The 18601-nt window shown below is 40.5% G+C and overlaps 2 protein-coding genes across 3 annotated transcripts in view; both read right to left on the reverse strand.

The window, feature by feature from the left end:
- The window catches only part of LOC117491544 (membrane-associated guanylate kinase, WW and PDZ domain-containing protein 2-like), a 79078-nt gene extending 76380 nt beyond the window's left edge, over positions 1–2698 (reverse strand). For both annotated transcript variants that reach the window (XM_034141590.1, XM_034141589.1), the window contains exon 1: positions 2123–2698. In XM_034141590.1, coding sequence (XP_033997481.1) covers positions 2123–2420 — 298 coding nt within the window. In that variant the 5' untranslated portion in view covers positions 2421–2698. The remainder of the gene's footprint in view (positions 1–2122) is intronic.
- A 5379-nt stretch (positions 2699–8077) lies between these two features.
- On the reverse strand, positions 8078–18252 carry LOC117491342 (guanine nucleotide-binding protein G(i) subunit alpha-1). The gene is made up of 9 exons (XM_034141261.1): positions 17768–18252; positions 14628–14670; positions 13442–13583; positions 12311–12468; positions 12059–12187; positions 11203–11332; positions 10937–11090; positions 9261–9453; positions 8078–9170 (listed from the first exon to the last, which is right to left on the reverse strand). The coding sequence occupies exons 1-8, from the start codon at positions 17883–17885 to the stop codon at positions 9263–9265; spliced, it is 1065 nt and encodes a 354-aa protein (XP_033997152.1). The 5' UTR covers positions 17886–18252; the 3' UTR covers positions 8078–9170; positions 9261–9262.
- Between the last annotated feature and the right edge of the window lie 349 nt (positions 18253–18601).

The raw sequence follows: 18601 nt of genomic DNA on the forward strand, positions 1-18601 counted from the left end.
AGACCATGGTACAATATTTTGTACATGTACAAATCTAGCCTACATACAAAAAGTCCTCTAAGCCATCTGACTATACCATATCAAGCTTTAGAGGCAGGCGATGCCAAACTCTCAACAGTAATATATAGCACAAGATGTCATTAGTACATTTGGAAGGTGACATGATACATCCTCAAAACAACTCACACCTGCATGTCGTGATGTACAGGTACATTTGCCAACATAGGACTTGTGAAAAGGATACCGCCTGTGTTCATGTGCATACTATTTTCTTACTTATAAAAACCTCCATATTTCCCGCTGTTACATGAGTACAGCAGATTTTTTCTAGCAAAAGGTTTATAATATACCCACAAACCGTGTTTCTTTCAATGTATTTGATGTGCAGATGAAACGTTGAGTGAGAGGAGGTCAGGGCACAGTCAGGCTGTGAGCTCGCTCTCGAGGTCCATCAGGCCTTGCTGTCACTGCTGTGCTTCCTCAGGGGCAGAAGGGGGGTTTCTACCAAGTCTGTTAAAATGTGTAAGTGTGTGCATATTCGCATGGGCAGTCAAACACGATTGTGTTCCCAGACAGGACATCCGTCTTTGATTTTGGCTGTGTGTGGCCTCTGAGGAGAGTGACTGGACTGCTTCTACATGGTTCCTCAGTGAGTGTGTCAGCAATTGTCTGCAAGCCTACTGCCTTAAACAAACTCGTATGTAAGCTAAATGGTTAAAGAGACAGAGACAAAAATATATAATAAAGTGAAGAAGAAAACAAGCAATGCAGAGGCAATGCTCAAGGACATTCTTACAGTAGAAAAGACCATATTCAGCTGGATAAGAGTGTGAGGCTCAATAAACAGATTCATGTTTAAATGGATAAGAGAGGGAGCGAGAGGATAGACCTGTCTGAGATACACACACATTAGAATTTAACCCCTCACACATCCCAGGACGGTACTCTTACACTGTCAGCAGCTCTAACTCAACAATCAATCACATTGACGCAACCCAGGGAAACACTGAGATTGAGAGCGAGCAGTCAGGCGAAGAGTGTGAAGACAAATCCTCTGTGTCGGCAATGTCCAAAAATAAAATAGACTAGTTTGATTTTTGCTTTACTCATATCCCAGAAAGAAGCCACTGTAATGCTCATTCCATGGCTGAGAACGCTGCCCGTTTAGCCACTTATGAGGACTTATACTGAGCCTCAGAGGGTGTGATGATAACCATCTCCTCTGCTCTTCCTTCAATCCAATGTTCTAGGCGTGTAGAGACCATGTCTGCTTTCACACTGGCTGACAGAAGCAGGTCATCACTGGTGCCATAAATCCACTGCTGCTCAGAAACATTCAGCATCCAGCTTCAGAGGCCCCAATAACCACACAAAACACTGCACCGGCTGACAATAACAAAACACTCAAAAGCTCTCAAAGCATGACTGACACAATCATTTTTCCACTTCTGAACTCGGGAACATTTCATAAACAAAATAGGCCATGTGTGTGTAGGCTCTGTGTGTGAAATTTAGGAGGTGGGGTTAGAGCAAAGCATGTTGACTATAGCTGATCAATATGAAAACGGGCTCGACATTAATTAGGCTACACAGGTTTAATTTTTCATCAGTGCGTAATTACAATTCATGTACAGGGACATGGTGAGGGCTGACAGCCAGCAGACTGTCTGTCTGCTGTCAAAGAGAAAACACATTTCATCCACGGCGCAGGCCTGTTTGGTGAAACGAGCCTCGACCAAAACATGGAGAAAACCGCAAGCTGAGGCATGACGCCTAAACAGACACACCCCCCTCCGGGCTGTGGCATCGAACCAGCGACAATGTGATAAACAAACCGCGGCTGCACAGTCCCGCCTGCCATAACCATTATAGTTAGTGATCCTAGTGGACTGTACACATCATTACGGCGCGTAATTACATTTCACCAACAACCAGGCCCAAGCATGTGTCTGTGCTTTGTCCACACGGCTTTTCCCTTTAGTGCAGACTGACAGATTACTGCACAAATGACATCTTAATCAAACCAGTGACACACAAACACACCACCTTATACACACACACACCTCCCGCCTCCTTATTCATGTGTGCTGCTAGTCCCTCTCATGTGCACAACGTATCTCACCTTGCTTGACACATTTGAGGCGGACCGGGTCTTTGCAGTGTTTAATCACGGCCAGCACGTCCCGGGTGGTGAGCCCGGCCACCGGCATGTTGTTGACCTCCAGCAGCAGCTCATCCTGGGCCAGTTTTCCGCTCTGGATCAGTCCCTTCCCCTGCTTCACCTCGCCGAAGTAGGGGAACTGGCCGATCTCCGCGCCCCCCTTCAGCTCGAACCCCAGCTCCCCTTCCTTCCCCCGGGTTACTACAGCTTCGTGGACTTTGTTGGTCCAGTGGTTTTTCTTCTTGAGGCTCTTAGACATCGTTAGGGCGAGTAAATCACCGCGGGCTGGCCCATACAAACGCCTCCTACCGTCTCATCCCTGCCATTGTGCGACCGGCTGCAGCTTCACAGCGCCCGTGGCTCCATCATCACCGGTGCACGCCACGCGTAGTGTCCGCTCGGCGAGCCGCACAGTCGGGCAGAGAGCTGCAGTACAGCACGGCGGCGGAGGAAACAATTCTTACTCTCTCAGACACACAGACGCAATAGACAGATACTGCCGGATGACCCGGATGTGAAGCCTGAAGGAGGGGAGAGATGAATGGTTCTGGTTCGGCGTAAAATGATGGAGAGGAGGGGAAATAATACAGGAGGCGCTTCACTCCCACTACACTGCCAGAGGCGCTTCCTCAGGCTCACTGTGTGATCACACACAGGCGGAGACATCTGGGAGGAGGAACCGTTTACATACATAAGGCTGCATATCTCACTCTGTATGGTTCACCTGCAAACATGCTTCGTGAATTTGAAAAACTACATTATTTTAACAATACTTCTTGTTCTTCCAGCTCTTATGTTAGATTATCATCTTTTGACATACAATGTTATAATGTAATATACAGTAAGAATCTTTTATTTTATTTACAGAAAGCAGATAGGCCTACTTAATGAGAGTATAACTTTTCTGATAATACACAGTATGTATGAAAAACAGGTAGCTTAAAAAAATATTCTAACCATGCAGGGTCACTTTGTGGAAAGTATTTAAAATGCCTGTTTGTTCGACTTTACTGCACAGACCACTTAACTGAAATAATATAGGAGCCTTAAGGCAACGTCTACATTACAACATCATCTTGAAGACCCATCTTGTAGAGGTGTGGTGCTTACATGGTGTATTCTTCTTCATAAATGTTTGTACAATATTATTTATGAAGAAGAACAGACCTGCATGAAGTTTAACCTCCTGCATGAAATTCAAACGTGCTTCATGCCAATCAACCACCCAAACCTCTTCAGTCTTTATTTATAGCTCAACATATAGGACACATTACTTCCTGTGTTGGTACATCAAATGTAAATAAGTTGTTTTTGTCATCTTTTGTGGATTGCCTGACTAACATAACGTGGGTTATTTACTAATTATAGTCCATTACCTTTTGGTAACAGTCAATTATATCAGCCTGCCGAAAGAGTGGGGGGAATGGGGGGTCAATAGGGGGCCACAGCACATTTTTGCCCTGGGGCCGTGCACGACAGCTCCTGAAATTCTAATGGATGACTCAGCCTCACTCCTCTGGGGTCACGGATCACTGGTCTGTTACAAATGTAAGAGGGGAGTACTGCAATTCTTCAACATTTTATAGGTTAACCATATCAGCAGCAAGTAAAGAAATTATGCATGAAGAGTTGAAATGTGCAAAACAAAGCAATATCTGCATTTCTAGTTGTAAATTCTCCCTTTTTAAGGTGGTCACCCGTTACATAATTGCCTTTATGACATAAATATAAGTCCGCCAGGAGATGACAAATCCTTTTGTTGCTATTACTTTTTAATGGCTGCATGACTTTCTGAAGCGGGTGAAGTAAAGTTTCATTCAATATTTAACACTTAGGTCAAGAGCTGCTCCAATCTACTGAGGATGACAGTCCCTCTATACTGCCACTCTACTGCTTCTGTGAGTGTGAGTGTGAGTGAGTATGTGTGTGTGTGTGTGTGTGTGTGTGTGTGTGTGTGTGTGTGTGTGTGTGTGTGTGTGTGTGTGTGTGTGTGTGTGTGTGTGTGTTTCGAGGACACGCGTGTGCTTTTGTAATGTGAGTATCCTCCCTACAAAACAACATCACAGTAGACAACCCCCTGTGCATTTGCAACCAGTAAATAATCCATGAAAGCAGCAGATTCTTTTTCACTGTCACTTTACTTACTTCAGTGTCTTTTTGGCATTTAGGTCATACTCTACGTTCTGGTCACTCTCACAGTAGATGTATTTGACACTAATATTAGGCAAGTGATGACGCAAACTAGATGCTTATTAAAGACTAGCCACCATAGGGGAGAAACATTAACAGTATAATCCAGAAAACTGGCTGGATTAACAGATTATACACCCGGAGGAGAAATAAATCCCTGTTTTGCATTATTTGTGCCTCTTCTGGTAGATGTCAGAACTGCAGCTTCGAAAGGCCTATAGCCTGGATTGAGATGTAGTTCAGATTTGAGGGATTTTGTACTGTGGACTCAGGGACTGCATGTTTTCACTCCAACAGAAGCTCATTTAAATAACTGGTGTACTAAATCGTATGGTACAAATCAGATGATGCTTCCTTTTGAAAAGATGGCACCTTGTGGGGTTTTTTTGTAACACAAATAGTATTTTTAGGTGTACAGGAGACTAAATTCGTGTTTTATGCTCATCTATCTATATTTGGATCAGAGTATTTCACTATTTTGGACCTTCCTTTGTGATAGAAGAACAAAAGGAGAAGCCATCAGCTGTCAAAGCTTTGAGCTGGAGCGTCTAAATTTGGAGTCACTTCAAGCAACTCGTCGCCACTCTGAGATTTTCTCTTGGCAGAATATAGTACAGCAGGAGCTCTTAGTGTCTGTGTGGAAACTCACATGTGGACACAGCCTCAGTGTTAGGAGGAGGTGTGCTTACATTGGCCCCTAAAAGCATTGTAATGAAGTCCTCTGGTCTAGGTGTCAGTGTAGTGTGTGATGGCTTGTGGGAGAGAAATAGCTTTGAAAACAGAACATGCTTTATCTGGTATTTTTCTCTAAAAGCCTAATAACTCCATCAAATCTTTCACTTTCTGCCAGAACTATAATGATACAAATAAAACTGTTGTATTAGGATTGAGGCATCCATAGAGGCTTCCTCATACTGTCTGCGAATATATTTTATATGCACACTGGGTGGGAGAGAGGGAGAAAAGAAAAGGATATTACTTTATATCATCATTATAGACAGAAAGTAATGAGCCTCCTAAAGCAGACTGCCAACAACAGAAGGCTAAAATACAATAACACGAGGCAGTCTGCGCACTCAGAGGGGGAATTTCAATAGAGCTTATATGGATTTAGCACGCCGCCTCCCTCATTGACTCTGTGCTTCGTGCATTTGCTTTTAGGAAAGAAAATGCACACTAAATTGTTTTCATTGCTCGGCAAACGCGGGGTAGTGGGGTCACCTTCACACAGACACTTAAAGTCTTTCAACACTTTCTCCTACTATCTTTATCATCTTTATTTATCCATAGACGTGCAAGGCCTGGAAAATAGAAATCAGACTGCAGACAAACATTTTAACTATCAGCTAATGTCTACTGAGACAGTAAACATGTTTGGAAGACATTTTTTAACTGTAAAATGTAATATACAGCTCAGTGGCAGGCAGCAATGAGAAACACACACACACACACACACACACACACACACACACACACACACACACACACACACACACACACACACACACACACACACACAGAAAATTAGTTAATTAGATTGAATGGCTTTAGGGAATTGGCAACTAAATCACGTTGGCTTTTCCTCCATGCTCACAATGAGATGTAATTATGTAGTGAAACTTGTGATGGCAGAGTACACCTGTAGGAGGTTGAGACTGACTCCAAACCACTCACAGACTTCCTCGCCAGAGCCAGAGCCAGAGGGAACAATAAGCTAACATGAGTTGATATTAGCTTATCAAAAACATATTTATCATTGTTGGCGGATAGTACAGAAATGCAGAAGATGTGTTTGAGAAAATTGAGAAATACTGATGGCATTAGTGGCAGTCAGGTTAGAGTCCTCGCCTACATGGACACATTATCGTATAAATATTCATGACTTCCCTCAACACATAGCTTAAAAATTCTATCTCTTCTTGACTAGTCTCTGATGATAACCCTTTCAAGTGTCAAATATGGAGCCTATTGATCTACATATCCAATAAAGGAGCTGGTTAATAAACAGTTTTCAAAAAGCTGCTTTAGACTAGATATATGTTTGGAGATGATTCCTTTTGCTTTGACTCCCTGGTCAGCAGCAGTCTGCCTCGATGTTCTGTTTGATCACAATCATTAACATCATCTTCTCTTCTCTTTCCTCAACTACACCTTGGTTTTGAAGAAGCTTCATATCCATACTCTTTGATCTCCCTGGGAGAGCTTTAGGGATTAATTTAATGACTCTGCAGTTAGCTTTTAAATCACACAATGCCTCCCAAAATAGTGTCCTCTCAGCTAATGCCTAATCATTGTGCTTGAGCAGTGATGGCTTAGCTAAATCTGTGAGACAGCACTCAGCCTTGACACTGCTTTGACCCATTTGCAGTACGCTAGTTGCCATAATCTTGGTGTATATGGTAAATATAAAATAAAGAGATGGCTGGAAAAGGACAGTTGTTCTGATAATCCTTTCACTATCTCGAAACTAATTCCTGTAACGGGTGATCGGCTCATGAATACTGGAGAGGATTCTGGGCCACATTTTTTGCTTTAAATCACTACAGCTTGGAAGAAAATCACTCTCATTCTGGTTCAGGATTAATTAGTCCTTCTAATCTTGGGGCGTTTCCAATGAGATTTCCTATAAAAGACCAATATATCTTTGTCAGGAACAATCTGTGTTAATTATATTAAAACTGGCGATTAGATTTTCCTCCGTTGTCTCCTTTGAGCATCTAGCAGGCATGAGGCCTCCTCATAACATGCAGTTACACACTGTGGCCTTTAGATGGAACTATATACTGTTGAACTCAACGTTTAAGGCTACACTCAGTTTTAAGTTCATTTAAGGATACGTCTCTCTCAACTAAAATAATATGTTGAACCTACGCTTGGCAGTTTATTTTATGTGCGGTTATAGGCTGCTTTATGACAGTCATCTGCTGAAGAAGGAACATTTATCTGTGCTTACCTTAAATCTGAGTGCATGACTACGAGGACACAAACACTAACAAATGCACTTTCCAGTCAAGAAAATCTTCTAATGACCAGAAGTTAAACCTTTTGGGGACATTTCTTTTTAATAGATTCTAAAGTTTGCAAAAACTATCTTTTAATTACAGAATGTATAAGTAGTTCATTTAAATTATTTCTCCAAATAACATATCAGACAAATTATTAATCAGAGCAGAGTACTTTGGTTAGTCTTGGTCTAGAGGGGACCTTTAAGATTAGTTTACTTGTTAATATAAGATATATGCATAAACTTGCAACCTATAAAAACCTTAAGTTGAGCTGCTTTCTGTACTTCTAGAACTCAACTGTAATAAGCGTCTTCTGAATCCGAGTACAGCAACGTCAACTTGTCCAAAAATCAATGTAGTTACATGTTTTAACTTTGTTAGCTGTCTGCTCTATCATAATACTTCTGTGATTTTCACTTATCATAACAATCAAAATACAATTTTAACAGTGATGTTATAGTAGGTAACTTGTTATAGTAGGTAACTTATTAACCAGACAATCATTTTGTGCATAAAAAAAAAAACATACTAGTGAAAATTAACATTAACAAAATTATACAAACCCCCGCAAATGCTGATATTGGAAAGGCTACAGTGAATGTTTGCCATATGTATATATACATTGGCATTTAATTGATCAACACAAACCTAAATCAACACCAGTAAAATGTTTTCCTGTAAGAGAATTCCCAGATTCACCCAAAAAACGACAGGAGCGATGTTTGTATGTTGCATAAGTTGCCTTGGTTTTACCACAGCAGCTCTTTTATTAGCAAAATCATGGAGATTAGTCCACTAATGTGCCCATCCAATGGAAACAGAGGGCTGGGGGTCTAGGGGGATATGTAACTTGAGACCATCACACATCATGATCAATAACAGTGCACCCAGCCACGTGTCCGGCTATCTGTGCACTGAACACAGATCTACATATGGTCCTACTGTCTGCTACAAGGCCGCCATTGGCATCCTCTTTTCAAAGCTTCTCTTTGCATCGTGATTCAATCGGGAATGTTACAGTTTGTACCGGCGCACCGACAACGTGCACTAGTTAATTACAGAGGAGCTTCTTTTTGGTCGCTTAGAAAAATACAACTTTGAAAGAGGATGACAAGTAGAGGAATAAAGTCCCTTTGTTTTTATATTGTGCACACATTCACTCACACACACAATCAATCACTCGCGCAGGCTTTTGGCCTCAATCAGAACGAAGCTCCCACTCGCAGCACACATGCTTACCACACATCCGAAAGGTTTACACACTCTCACAGTATGTCAGAGTCAGAGTGAATTGGTCTACAGAGTGACTTGGTCTTGCTTTGTTTGTCCAAGGAGGCAAAAAATGATGCGACAATGAAATAATGAGAAAAAAAAGAGATAATATTGACGCGGGGTGAAGGGGCTGCTTGATAAGAGTTCAATGGTAACATCTACATAAGCCTAACATCTATCTCAACAAAAAGAAAACACTGCAACTAAGGCATGCATGGCACAAGGACCTACAAACAAAAAGACAAAAAAAGTTTTCATTCATGGACAAAAACATGTCAAGGCCCCCCTTTTTATATAAAAATTTAAAATAATGATAATAAGGTAAAACAAGCACATTTGAAAAACTGTGAAAAATCCCCGGCCATAGACAGTTATACAAATATTTTACACAAAATGTTTTCTACACACCGTCTTTAAAACTTTTAGAGATGAACATAAGTTAATAAGAGGTTAAAAGCGACATTCTCAGCAGGGTCCATGAAGTTCCCTCCAGTCAGAGTGCCCTTGAATAAAGTCACTCGCCAAGCCGGCCGCCACGCTGCCTGAACACAAAGAAGTAAACAAAGAAACCGTGATTAGAGGAGAAAAATGTGACGACAGCACCTGAATAACCTTGAAGCTGCAGGCGTTACCTTTAGAAAAGGCCACAGTCCTTCAGGTTGTTCTTGATGATGACATCAGTGACGGCATCAAACACAAACTGCACGTTCTTGGTGTCGGTGGCACAGGTGAAGTGGGTGTAGATCTCCTTGGTGTCCTTTCTCTTGTTCAGGTCCTCAAACTGACACTGGATGTAAGCGGCTGCCTCCTCGTAGGTGTTGGAGCCTGAAGGCAAGGGGCGGACAAAGACAAAAAGGAGATAAAAAGAGAGAAACAAGGACAATTATCAAATTAAATGAAAAAAATTCCATATAAACCACAAGTTTGAATGAATGACCATTGTAGTATTTTCTCAAGCTTTTAATTTAGAGCTCTGGCTTCAATATTGTAGTTTTTACCATTTTCCACTAGATTGAGCCATTTTGTCATGTTTGACATTTGGGGGAAGAACATGCCGTTTTCTTGGTTTCCACTAGGGGCATTGCTGCTGTATCAAGTGTTTGATCAATGTTGTTTTTCAAGTTAGGAGAAACCATTCTGTTTCTTGAAATGATTTTTAAATAAGTAAAATTGGCATTATCATTGAAAAAAAACAGGTATTTGAAAGTCTGGAAATGACCATTTGCTGTAATGATGGTTTGGAGTTGGTTTAAAGTAAAATGCATATATCATTTTAATACACTTCTGACCTCATGTATTTGTCCTCTCTGGACAGAAAAAATACTTTTTCAAAGTAGGGCACAAGGTTTAACTCTGGTTGATTGGCAGTTCGACCTGTGAGCTGCAGTCACCTCACTGATACTCATCTACATTTCATCTAACAGATCTGTTACTAGGAAGTCACTCAAGCTAAAGTTTGGAAGCTTATTCTGCATTTAAAAATGGAACCCTTAAACTGAATCACATGGTGGGTCTGATGGTTGAGCTATCAACATCTTAGCTTAAAAAACAAACATTGTTCTTGACAGTTTTTACTGGGGTTAAACAAGGTAGATTCTGAATGCAGAGAATGTAGACCTTGTTTTAGCCTTTAATCAAACAATTTGTTAGCTTTGGGTTTTGATAAATCTGTGTAATCTAAATATCAATACTCATTGGTGACAAAGACACATTGTGTAAACATAAAGCAGCCCACACAGTTCAAGAGCAGAACAGAAAGGAGAGAGACAGCCTCTGTAGAGACAGCCACACCTTTGAGTGGCAACAAGAGCTCGGTAGTGTTTAAAAACAGATGAATCAATGCAGGAAAGCATTCTCTCAACCTTTTCAGGGTTTTAAAAGCAAACGTAGTTTTTAAACCCCAATTTCTAGAATGATATGTGTTTATAGCGTCATTTAATGATTATGATGTGACAGTTAAATTATGATGGCATAAGTTTGTAGCAAAATAATATAATACATGTTGCCTTTTGAGTCATCTCATTAAGCTTTAAGAACTGAATAACATAAAATATATTTTAAACCACCTCACTCCATTCCTAAAACCTTTCAAAGTCTTAAGTTTGACATGACTGAGACATGTTTATGATTTTAAGAACTGCAGACCACCTCACTAATAAACTCTATGCTGTCACTTTAAACTTAGATTATTCCTGGCTAGACTATTGGTGTATGTGTGACACTAACATATACAGTATCTGCATTCACAACACACCTGCTCTGCATACGAGTGTGTGTGTGTGTGTGTGTGTGTGTGTGTGTGTCTCACCTGCATATTCTGGGTAGCAGATTGTGAGAGGGCTCTTTTTGATCTTTTCCTCAAACAGGTCTTTCTTGTTGAGGAAGAGGATGATGGAGGTGTCTGTGAACCACTTGTTGTTGCAGATGGAGTCGAACAACTTCATACTCTCATGCATTCGGTTCTGTAAGAGGGGAAAGAGGCACAATGGTTACCGACCAGGGAAACGGCACAAACTGAATTTAGAACAGGACAGTCAAATGTATTAGGGTGTGTAGAGGTCAGAAGGGTCTCACCATCTCCTCATCCTCAGCCAGCACCAGGTCATAGTCGCTCAGAGCCACGCAGAAGATGATGGCGGTGACTCCCTCAAAACAATGGATCCACTTCTTCCTCTCAGATCTCTGTCCGCCCACATCGAACATCCTGCAGAGATCACAGATGTTGAACAAGATCCCTCATCTCTGACTCTTCAGCCTTCAGTCATTGAAAGTAAACCTAGCTTCCCATTTAGTCCTGGGGTATAATTTTCACTTTCATTATCAAATTACACAATTGTAAACCCCATATGACAACAACAAAATGATATCTCAGTCTTTGCTTTTTTTAAGGCCTTTCACCTGGATCTTTTTCACTCCTTGTCTTGATATCTGTTTTTCTTGCTCGTTTTGTTTTAATACAAAAAAATACAAATTCCCTTGTTTAATAGTTAAAACCAGTCTTAACATCTGACTGAAGTGAAATTCTGCGAGCCATTATGTTGGTGGATTTCTGTATGTGGGAGTGTTTGTTGTTTTGTGTTTGCTGGGGGCGGTTAATGTTTTTTACCCTGTTAGTCAATTTAGTGTTTTGTACAAGGACTAAAAATACAGCTGTGTCTATTTGAAATCTATATTTTTCTGATGTTATTTTTCAGTACTGTTGAAATTGAGTTGTGCAGGAACTTGAAGTCTTCATCCTTAGTCCTTCCTACTTAACTCTAATAGGTCAAATAATTCTCCAACCATGGAAACAGCCATCAATGAGAACAACAGACCTTTTTGAATCACTAAAGTCTGGGAGTCAGATCAGGAACCAGACTAGAAGTGAGCATCACTAGTCATCATGTTCATAGAGTTTAATGGCTGGACAAACTGTGGAGTTTGAACTCACTTGAAGTGCAGGTCCTTGAAAGTGAAGTGTGTTTCCACAATACCAGTAGTTTTGACTCTGGTCCGCAGCACATCCTGTTGGGTGGGCACATACGCACCGTGGGATATCCTGTCCAAGTCATTCAGGTAGCTTTTGGGGGAGAAAAAGGAAATAAAAAATAAAAATAAACAGATTTTTGAAGAGTTGAGAATGGGAGATATTCTGCTAATTACAGTCCCACACTACTTCCTGTGTGTCCGAGCAGCGACTCACTATGCAGCGGAGTCGTTGAGCTGGTACTCTCGGGAGCGGCTGAAGCACGCATGCACTCCTCCGTCCTTCCACAGCCGCTGGATGACCCCGGCCAGCTCGCCCGTCATGAAGCCCTCCTCTGCAGAGCCGGCCAGGACGAACAGCTGCCGCGCATCATCCTAACGAGACAAAGACCCTCCAATATAAGTCGTGACCAAATATTTATTCACAAACATGCAAGACACCTTTGCTAGGATAGTGTTTTCAGTGCATTTTAAAAGAAAAATCATTTGGGAGCGTGGTGTAGATTTGGGTTGATGGTATATTATTCCTAAATGATGTAATTTTAATGAATTATTAAAATCACAGTAGGAGTTATTTACTGCCGACAAACATGACTGGAAGTGGGGAAATAAAAATGACAGATGTGTTGACTTTTCCTGTATTTGTTACCATGACACTTTCAAAAATTTCAAAGGCCAAATAGCATCATAAACAAGAAAGTCGGCAAAAATATTAAGATTTATAACAGCATAAAATCAAGAAAGTAAAGCTTTTGGTGTAAAATTAGTCACGATGACAGAACCAGGGCAGTCACGCTGGAGCAATGACTAAGCCTCTTGTTATGCCAAGAAAGAAAAAAAACAATGTACAAAATGAAACGGTAGCCTGTTTAGCAAAACGAATAAATTAAATACCCAGCAGTCTTTGCCCTGTTTATTTTTAGGCATTGCAATTATATACTTCACTAATACAAAACACTAAACCCTAGAGCACAAAGTCTCCAAAATTCAACAAAAAAAGAAACGCTGCTGATTATTTCTGTGAAGTCCTGTGATGTAAAGCCAGGAAGAACTCCAGTCCAAGAACCGGTACTTCAAAATGTCCTCATCACAGCAGAGCCAACAGAGTGCTCTCATGTCGGTGAGCCCCTGCTCTAATGAGGTGTTTGAATGTGATACTAAACTTCTACCAGCTCTACCTGACCTGCTGCAGAGGAGGAAGTGAGAAGAAAATTGCCCAGAAGGGAAGCACGACATATGACTAACAGGTTGTTGCTCTCATAGCACTGAGCTATACATCTGCAGACATACAACTCGTAATGTCACGAGAAAAGTGGAAGTGGCAGATTTTTTCTTCTCCTTTTCTCACCGCTCTGGCTGGATCAGCAAAGTCGATCTTGAGGCGTCCCATAGCTCTGATGATGGCGATGATGGACTGGATGGTGTTGCTGTAGACAACGGCCTTGTACTGCTTACACTCCTCCTCTGAGTAGCCCGCCTCATGGATGATCCTGGCACACAAAGATGGGACATCAGCACTTTGTATCCAAGAAGCTTTTTCATTAATATGACCATGAAATAAATTATTATGATCGCCGGGCCAAAATATGGATTCTGTTTTTCCTTGTGAACAGGTTGTTGTGTTACCATTGTATTCCTTTCACATACATTATGTAGGAGAAATTATGAAAATTCAAGTACATTTTATATTGTAGTTACATTGTAAAACAGATCTATTTACTAGGGTTATCAAATATGCATTAAAATATACATTCACATTATGACAAGTAATTCAAAACTAAAATAAAGAATACAGAAAAAATATCCATGGATACCCAGGAGAACCCGTCAAGGTATGATATGCACAAGTCAAAATACTACATTTCCGATGATTACAAATCGTGCACAACCTCCATTTAAACCCCCCCCTCTCTCATTCCCTCCACTCTGTCTATCTGAATTAAATTAAACTTATGAGGTATGAAAATAAGTCTAAAGATTATTTTAAGATTTTAGCTATCTTTGAAAAGATCATTTGTTTCATTATTGACCATTTCAAATAGCATTTAACAATGAAGGAGAAATATCTGCAGCATTTCATATTTATTCTTTATCTGTTCTCTATATCTGGATTCAGACTGTATTTCATTGTTTTTAAAAGTCACACTCTGAGTCCTGTTCAAACACTTAATTACTAATTAATTATACCTAGAAGGATTAAAATGATCTACCTATTGATCCAATAAAGAAGCTTTTGGTTGATTTATTAAAGGAATTTTGACGTGTAACAACTATGATTGGTGTATGAAAATGTTAAATGTGATTCAGCCGCCTCACTATGCATTGCACGGTGGTCTCAGACTCATGAGGAGACACTTCAGGTATTTGATCAGAGTATTGTGGAGTACATGGATAAAGGGCACACACCTAGCATCAAAACCGGATTCTTTAGGTTGCCTTTAATCTAAGTGCTCTAGTATATTTTAAACCAAGTATCTGAAGTCCCTTTTAGCTATTATTGTTGTGGTGTTAAAATGTTGACCCTCCACACTTACTTCATCTGTTTCACAATTGTACTTTTCCCAGACTCTCCAGCACCTGAAACAGAGAACACATGGCATAACAAATTAAAATATATTCCATACAATGTTAATTTTTTCAGAATAGCTCGCACAATACTCCCTTAAAGTGAATTGCTGACAATGCTTATAAAAAAAAACCACTACATGCATACAGCTTTTTTTCTGCTAAAATAACTATTGCTCTGTCATAGTTGGATTTTTCTGTGTGGTATCAAAACTCTTGTAGGGATCATTCTGCTTTAAGTTTATGTTGTTTGACAAGGCCTCTCCTGTCGCACTGTGACCAAACATGTCTACACTTAAAAACTAATTACAGCATTGAATGAATAGGGGTGGGGGAAGCATTGATTAATATAAGAATCATTATCTTATTAGTTTCTGAATTGAAATCCAAAAACATGCGTTTTAACATCAAGTTGCAACACAGCAGAAGCTACACTGTCACATACGGCACTGAAGTGTGTAAGGCCAGTTTAACAGATCACAGTAATTGGATTAATCAAGTGGATCCTCTGCCAATAAGATTAAACCGTTTAAACCACCCTAGGTTTGAAATCCTTGCGGCATCAGACTCTGCTGGACTCCGAGCCTTCTGGTGCATCTCATATGGAGCATATGATTGAAATGAGACCTATAATGGTCATTAAACAACTTAAATATGATGTCAGCTTCATACAGCTTTAGAAAGGTTCAATTTAAGATAAACAAGAATCTTGACAATGGTGCAAATCTGTGATCCATTTGAAAAGGTTTGAGGATCGTTTCGTTGAGTCTCTCCTGCAGCTTCCTCTGAGATACAGGCATGTTTTCAGCTGAGCACACAACATTTTAATTACCTTTCCTCTGCAGGGACTCTCAGCTCCCCAGTGAGGAGAACTGTTCACCAGTTACCTTGTCCCATATGATAAACATTCACTAAACACATACACAGAGCTAATATTTTTGTAAATATCATAAAATGTAATTTCAAACAACTGTCTCATACCTCAATGAGCTGCTTATAGTAAGGGCTTGCATCAATGCAATTCATGGAAAAAGTAAAATGGTTTGTCAGAGCTAGGATGTTTGATAGATCTACATGGGAGCAGGGCTCACACATTGCCATCAGGCCTCAGGACACAAAAGGTCTCCCCAGCGAACAACAACCACTGGGATGTTCCTCTGAGCTGCTTCTGTAAATGAAAATGCCTCTACAAGCACACAAAAATCAATCTTCATCATTTGCATTTGTATGTGTGCAGTGTGCATCAATACACATCTGAGGCTGTCCTCCCACTAAAAGCACTTGTCTCAAGAGCATGTCATTTGCAGATTAGTGCATTAACGCAAACACCCCCGTAGGGAGGCCTGACACTAGCGTCAGACTGCAATAAGCACACAGGTAAAGCTGGATATCTCTCCATCGTAATGAGAACCGCATAAAATGCATCTCATAAATGTTAAACAAATGTGTTTTCAATGGTAATTGCCCTTTTAGACAACAAATCCACAAACCAATCCCAGACATGTCATGCAGGTGCTTGTGGTAATCGTGACAGGGAAAAAACAAACCATGAACATTCAAATCAGGTGCATCTCTAATGACGCACAAACACACAGGAACCGACTGCTGCGGCTGATCATTGTACAGCGTCTGTGATTGTGGGGAAATCACATGCCTGAAAACACACACATTTATCTGTGCAGGGATTAAAAAGATGCAGAATACTGTTGCATTGTCAACACAGCATGGTCAAGGCTAACATCCAGTTAGCATCCACTATCTGTCTCTGTAGTGTGTATATAGTTGCCACAGATGGTTATTGCTGTCAGACAGGCTGCATAGGTTGCTATGCAACCTCTTGTCCGTCTTTTCCTGACTGAGTGAGCCAGCAGTCGTCATAAGCTTCCCGTAACAGGAAAAACTGAGGGATAGTGTGGCCGTTCTCCTTGAAACAATTGAAGATAAAACTGTGAGATGTAATTCCGATAAAGGGATGTGATCCTCTATAAGATGAGTCATTGTCTTATCATTAATGCCTCTGTTACAGTTACAGAGATAGGATTTCTTGACATATTTGCCTGTTCCATCTGATTGAAATAGGAGTGCAAGTCCCTGTCTAATTGACCAGCATATTCAAATGACCACACTAATGTTTATCACTTAAACACCGTATCCGCTTAACTAAATGGAGTATACAATTAAGAATGAAGTCAAATATGTCAAGATATCATCAAATTATAAATTAAAGGTTATGCTTGATATGAAACATTTCCAGGCCTTCCTTCCACGTCTGAAGTTAACAGCAACATGTAAACTAGTTGAGCAGCATAGATGACAATGTCCTACAAAGCCACCACTAAATCAATACATTTTCCCATAAATACAAACTTTTACGATGCACAGTCGGACATTTAGTAATAATCTTTTAAAAAACGGGCTAATTTCATACAGTTTCGCAGTCTGTAGCATAGAGTCTAACGGCCTAAAGTAACGTTAGTGTTTATGTGTTGAATGGCTGCGAAACAGGAAGATGGCTAGCTACTGTAGTTTAAATTGTAAAATAATGAAGTCGATATTTAACACTAACTACACCATTATATACATTTTTGGACGGACAGTTGAAAAGATAAAACCTCAAATAATGTTATAGGTTTAGCTTTCTATGGCTAACTAATCCGAACTAGCGTCAGTGCGCTAACCTAGCTAAGTGGCTAATTGCTTAGCTAAATTAGCTAACAGACTTAGGGCTGGGTTATTACGGCTGCTGTGGAGACAAAACTAATCACACTGTAAACCGATGAACACTTTAACGACTGAGCTGATTTAATTAGTTGAAGGGGAAGATAAAAGCGCAGATTTGCTTGAACTTTTTAGCCAAATGCATCGCCACGGGGCCATTCATATCGCCCCGACATGTCTCAAACTCCACCACTTGTTAGTTTCTTTAAGGGGAACCCCGTCATATTATTTTACTTGCTAGATGTAACTTATTTTAGCTTAAATAAAACACGTGCTTTTATATGCAACAGTTTGCGTTAAGTTAGGGTTAGGGTAGTAGCAGACGGTGGGCAGTAGGAAAGTCCCTCTCCAGCATTTAGACTGAGACCCCGTCCATCCATCTTTCTCTCACCGAGCAGCAGCAGCTTCACCTCCCGGGCTGCCTTCTCTCCGTCGTCCCGCAGATTGCGGTCGATCATCTTGCTCCGCTCCTGCGCCGCCTTGTCGTCCGTGCTCAGAGTACATCCCATCTTCTTTTTTAGTTGACCTCCGAATAAATAAATAAAATGCAGACTAAAACACAACTTTAACTACGAGTGTAACGACATGCAAAGGCTACCGAGCTAGCATCCAGTGAGGAGGGAGGAGGAGGGAGGAGGAGGCGGTGTGTGGCTCCAACACTTGAGAATCAAACACGCCCTTGCCTCGCTTTCAAAGCTCCACAACTCACGGCCAAAACGACTCAAATTTAAGTAATTAACCAAAACGAGTGGCTTAAGCGTTAGATGGATTTCCTGCTGGTGTAGTTTTAGCTTCTCAGAAGTGTGGAGCACGGCGGTCAGTGAGATTCACAGAAAGAAGAAGCAGACTGCTACAAACTGTTTGCTTCCTGTTCACACATACCTGTGAACTGCGCATGCGTTGCAGAGCAACAAGCTTTTTAAAATGTTTAAGCTACTTACTTTTTTGAGTCTGCTGTGAGTAGAAGTGGGAGAAGTACTATTGTGATATTGTGCTTGTCATAGCATTACCAGAGTGCAGGAATACTCTGTTACAAGGAAATGTCCTACATTCAAAATTATACTACAAGTAAAAGTACAAACATGTTAGCATCAAAATATACTTAAAGTACCAAAAGTAAGTTTGGTAGGCTACTTACTAGGCTAAAATACTCATTATGCAAATTGGCCCAATTCCGAATAATATATTATATGTTTTAATCATAATTATTTATGTTTTAATGTGT

The sequence above is a fragment of the Trematomus bernacchii genome, unplaced genomic scaffold (assembly GCF_902827165.1).
Source record: "Trematomus bernacchii unplaced genomic scaffold, fTreBer1.1, whole genome shotgun sequence".
NCBI lineage: Eukaryota > Metazoa > Chordata > Actinopteri > Perciformes > Nototheniidae > Trematomus > Trematomus bernacchii.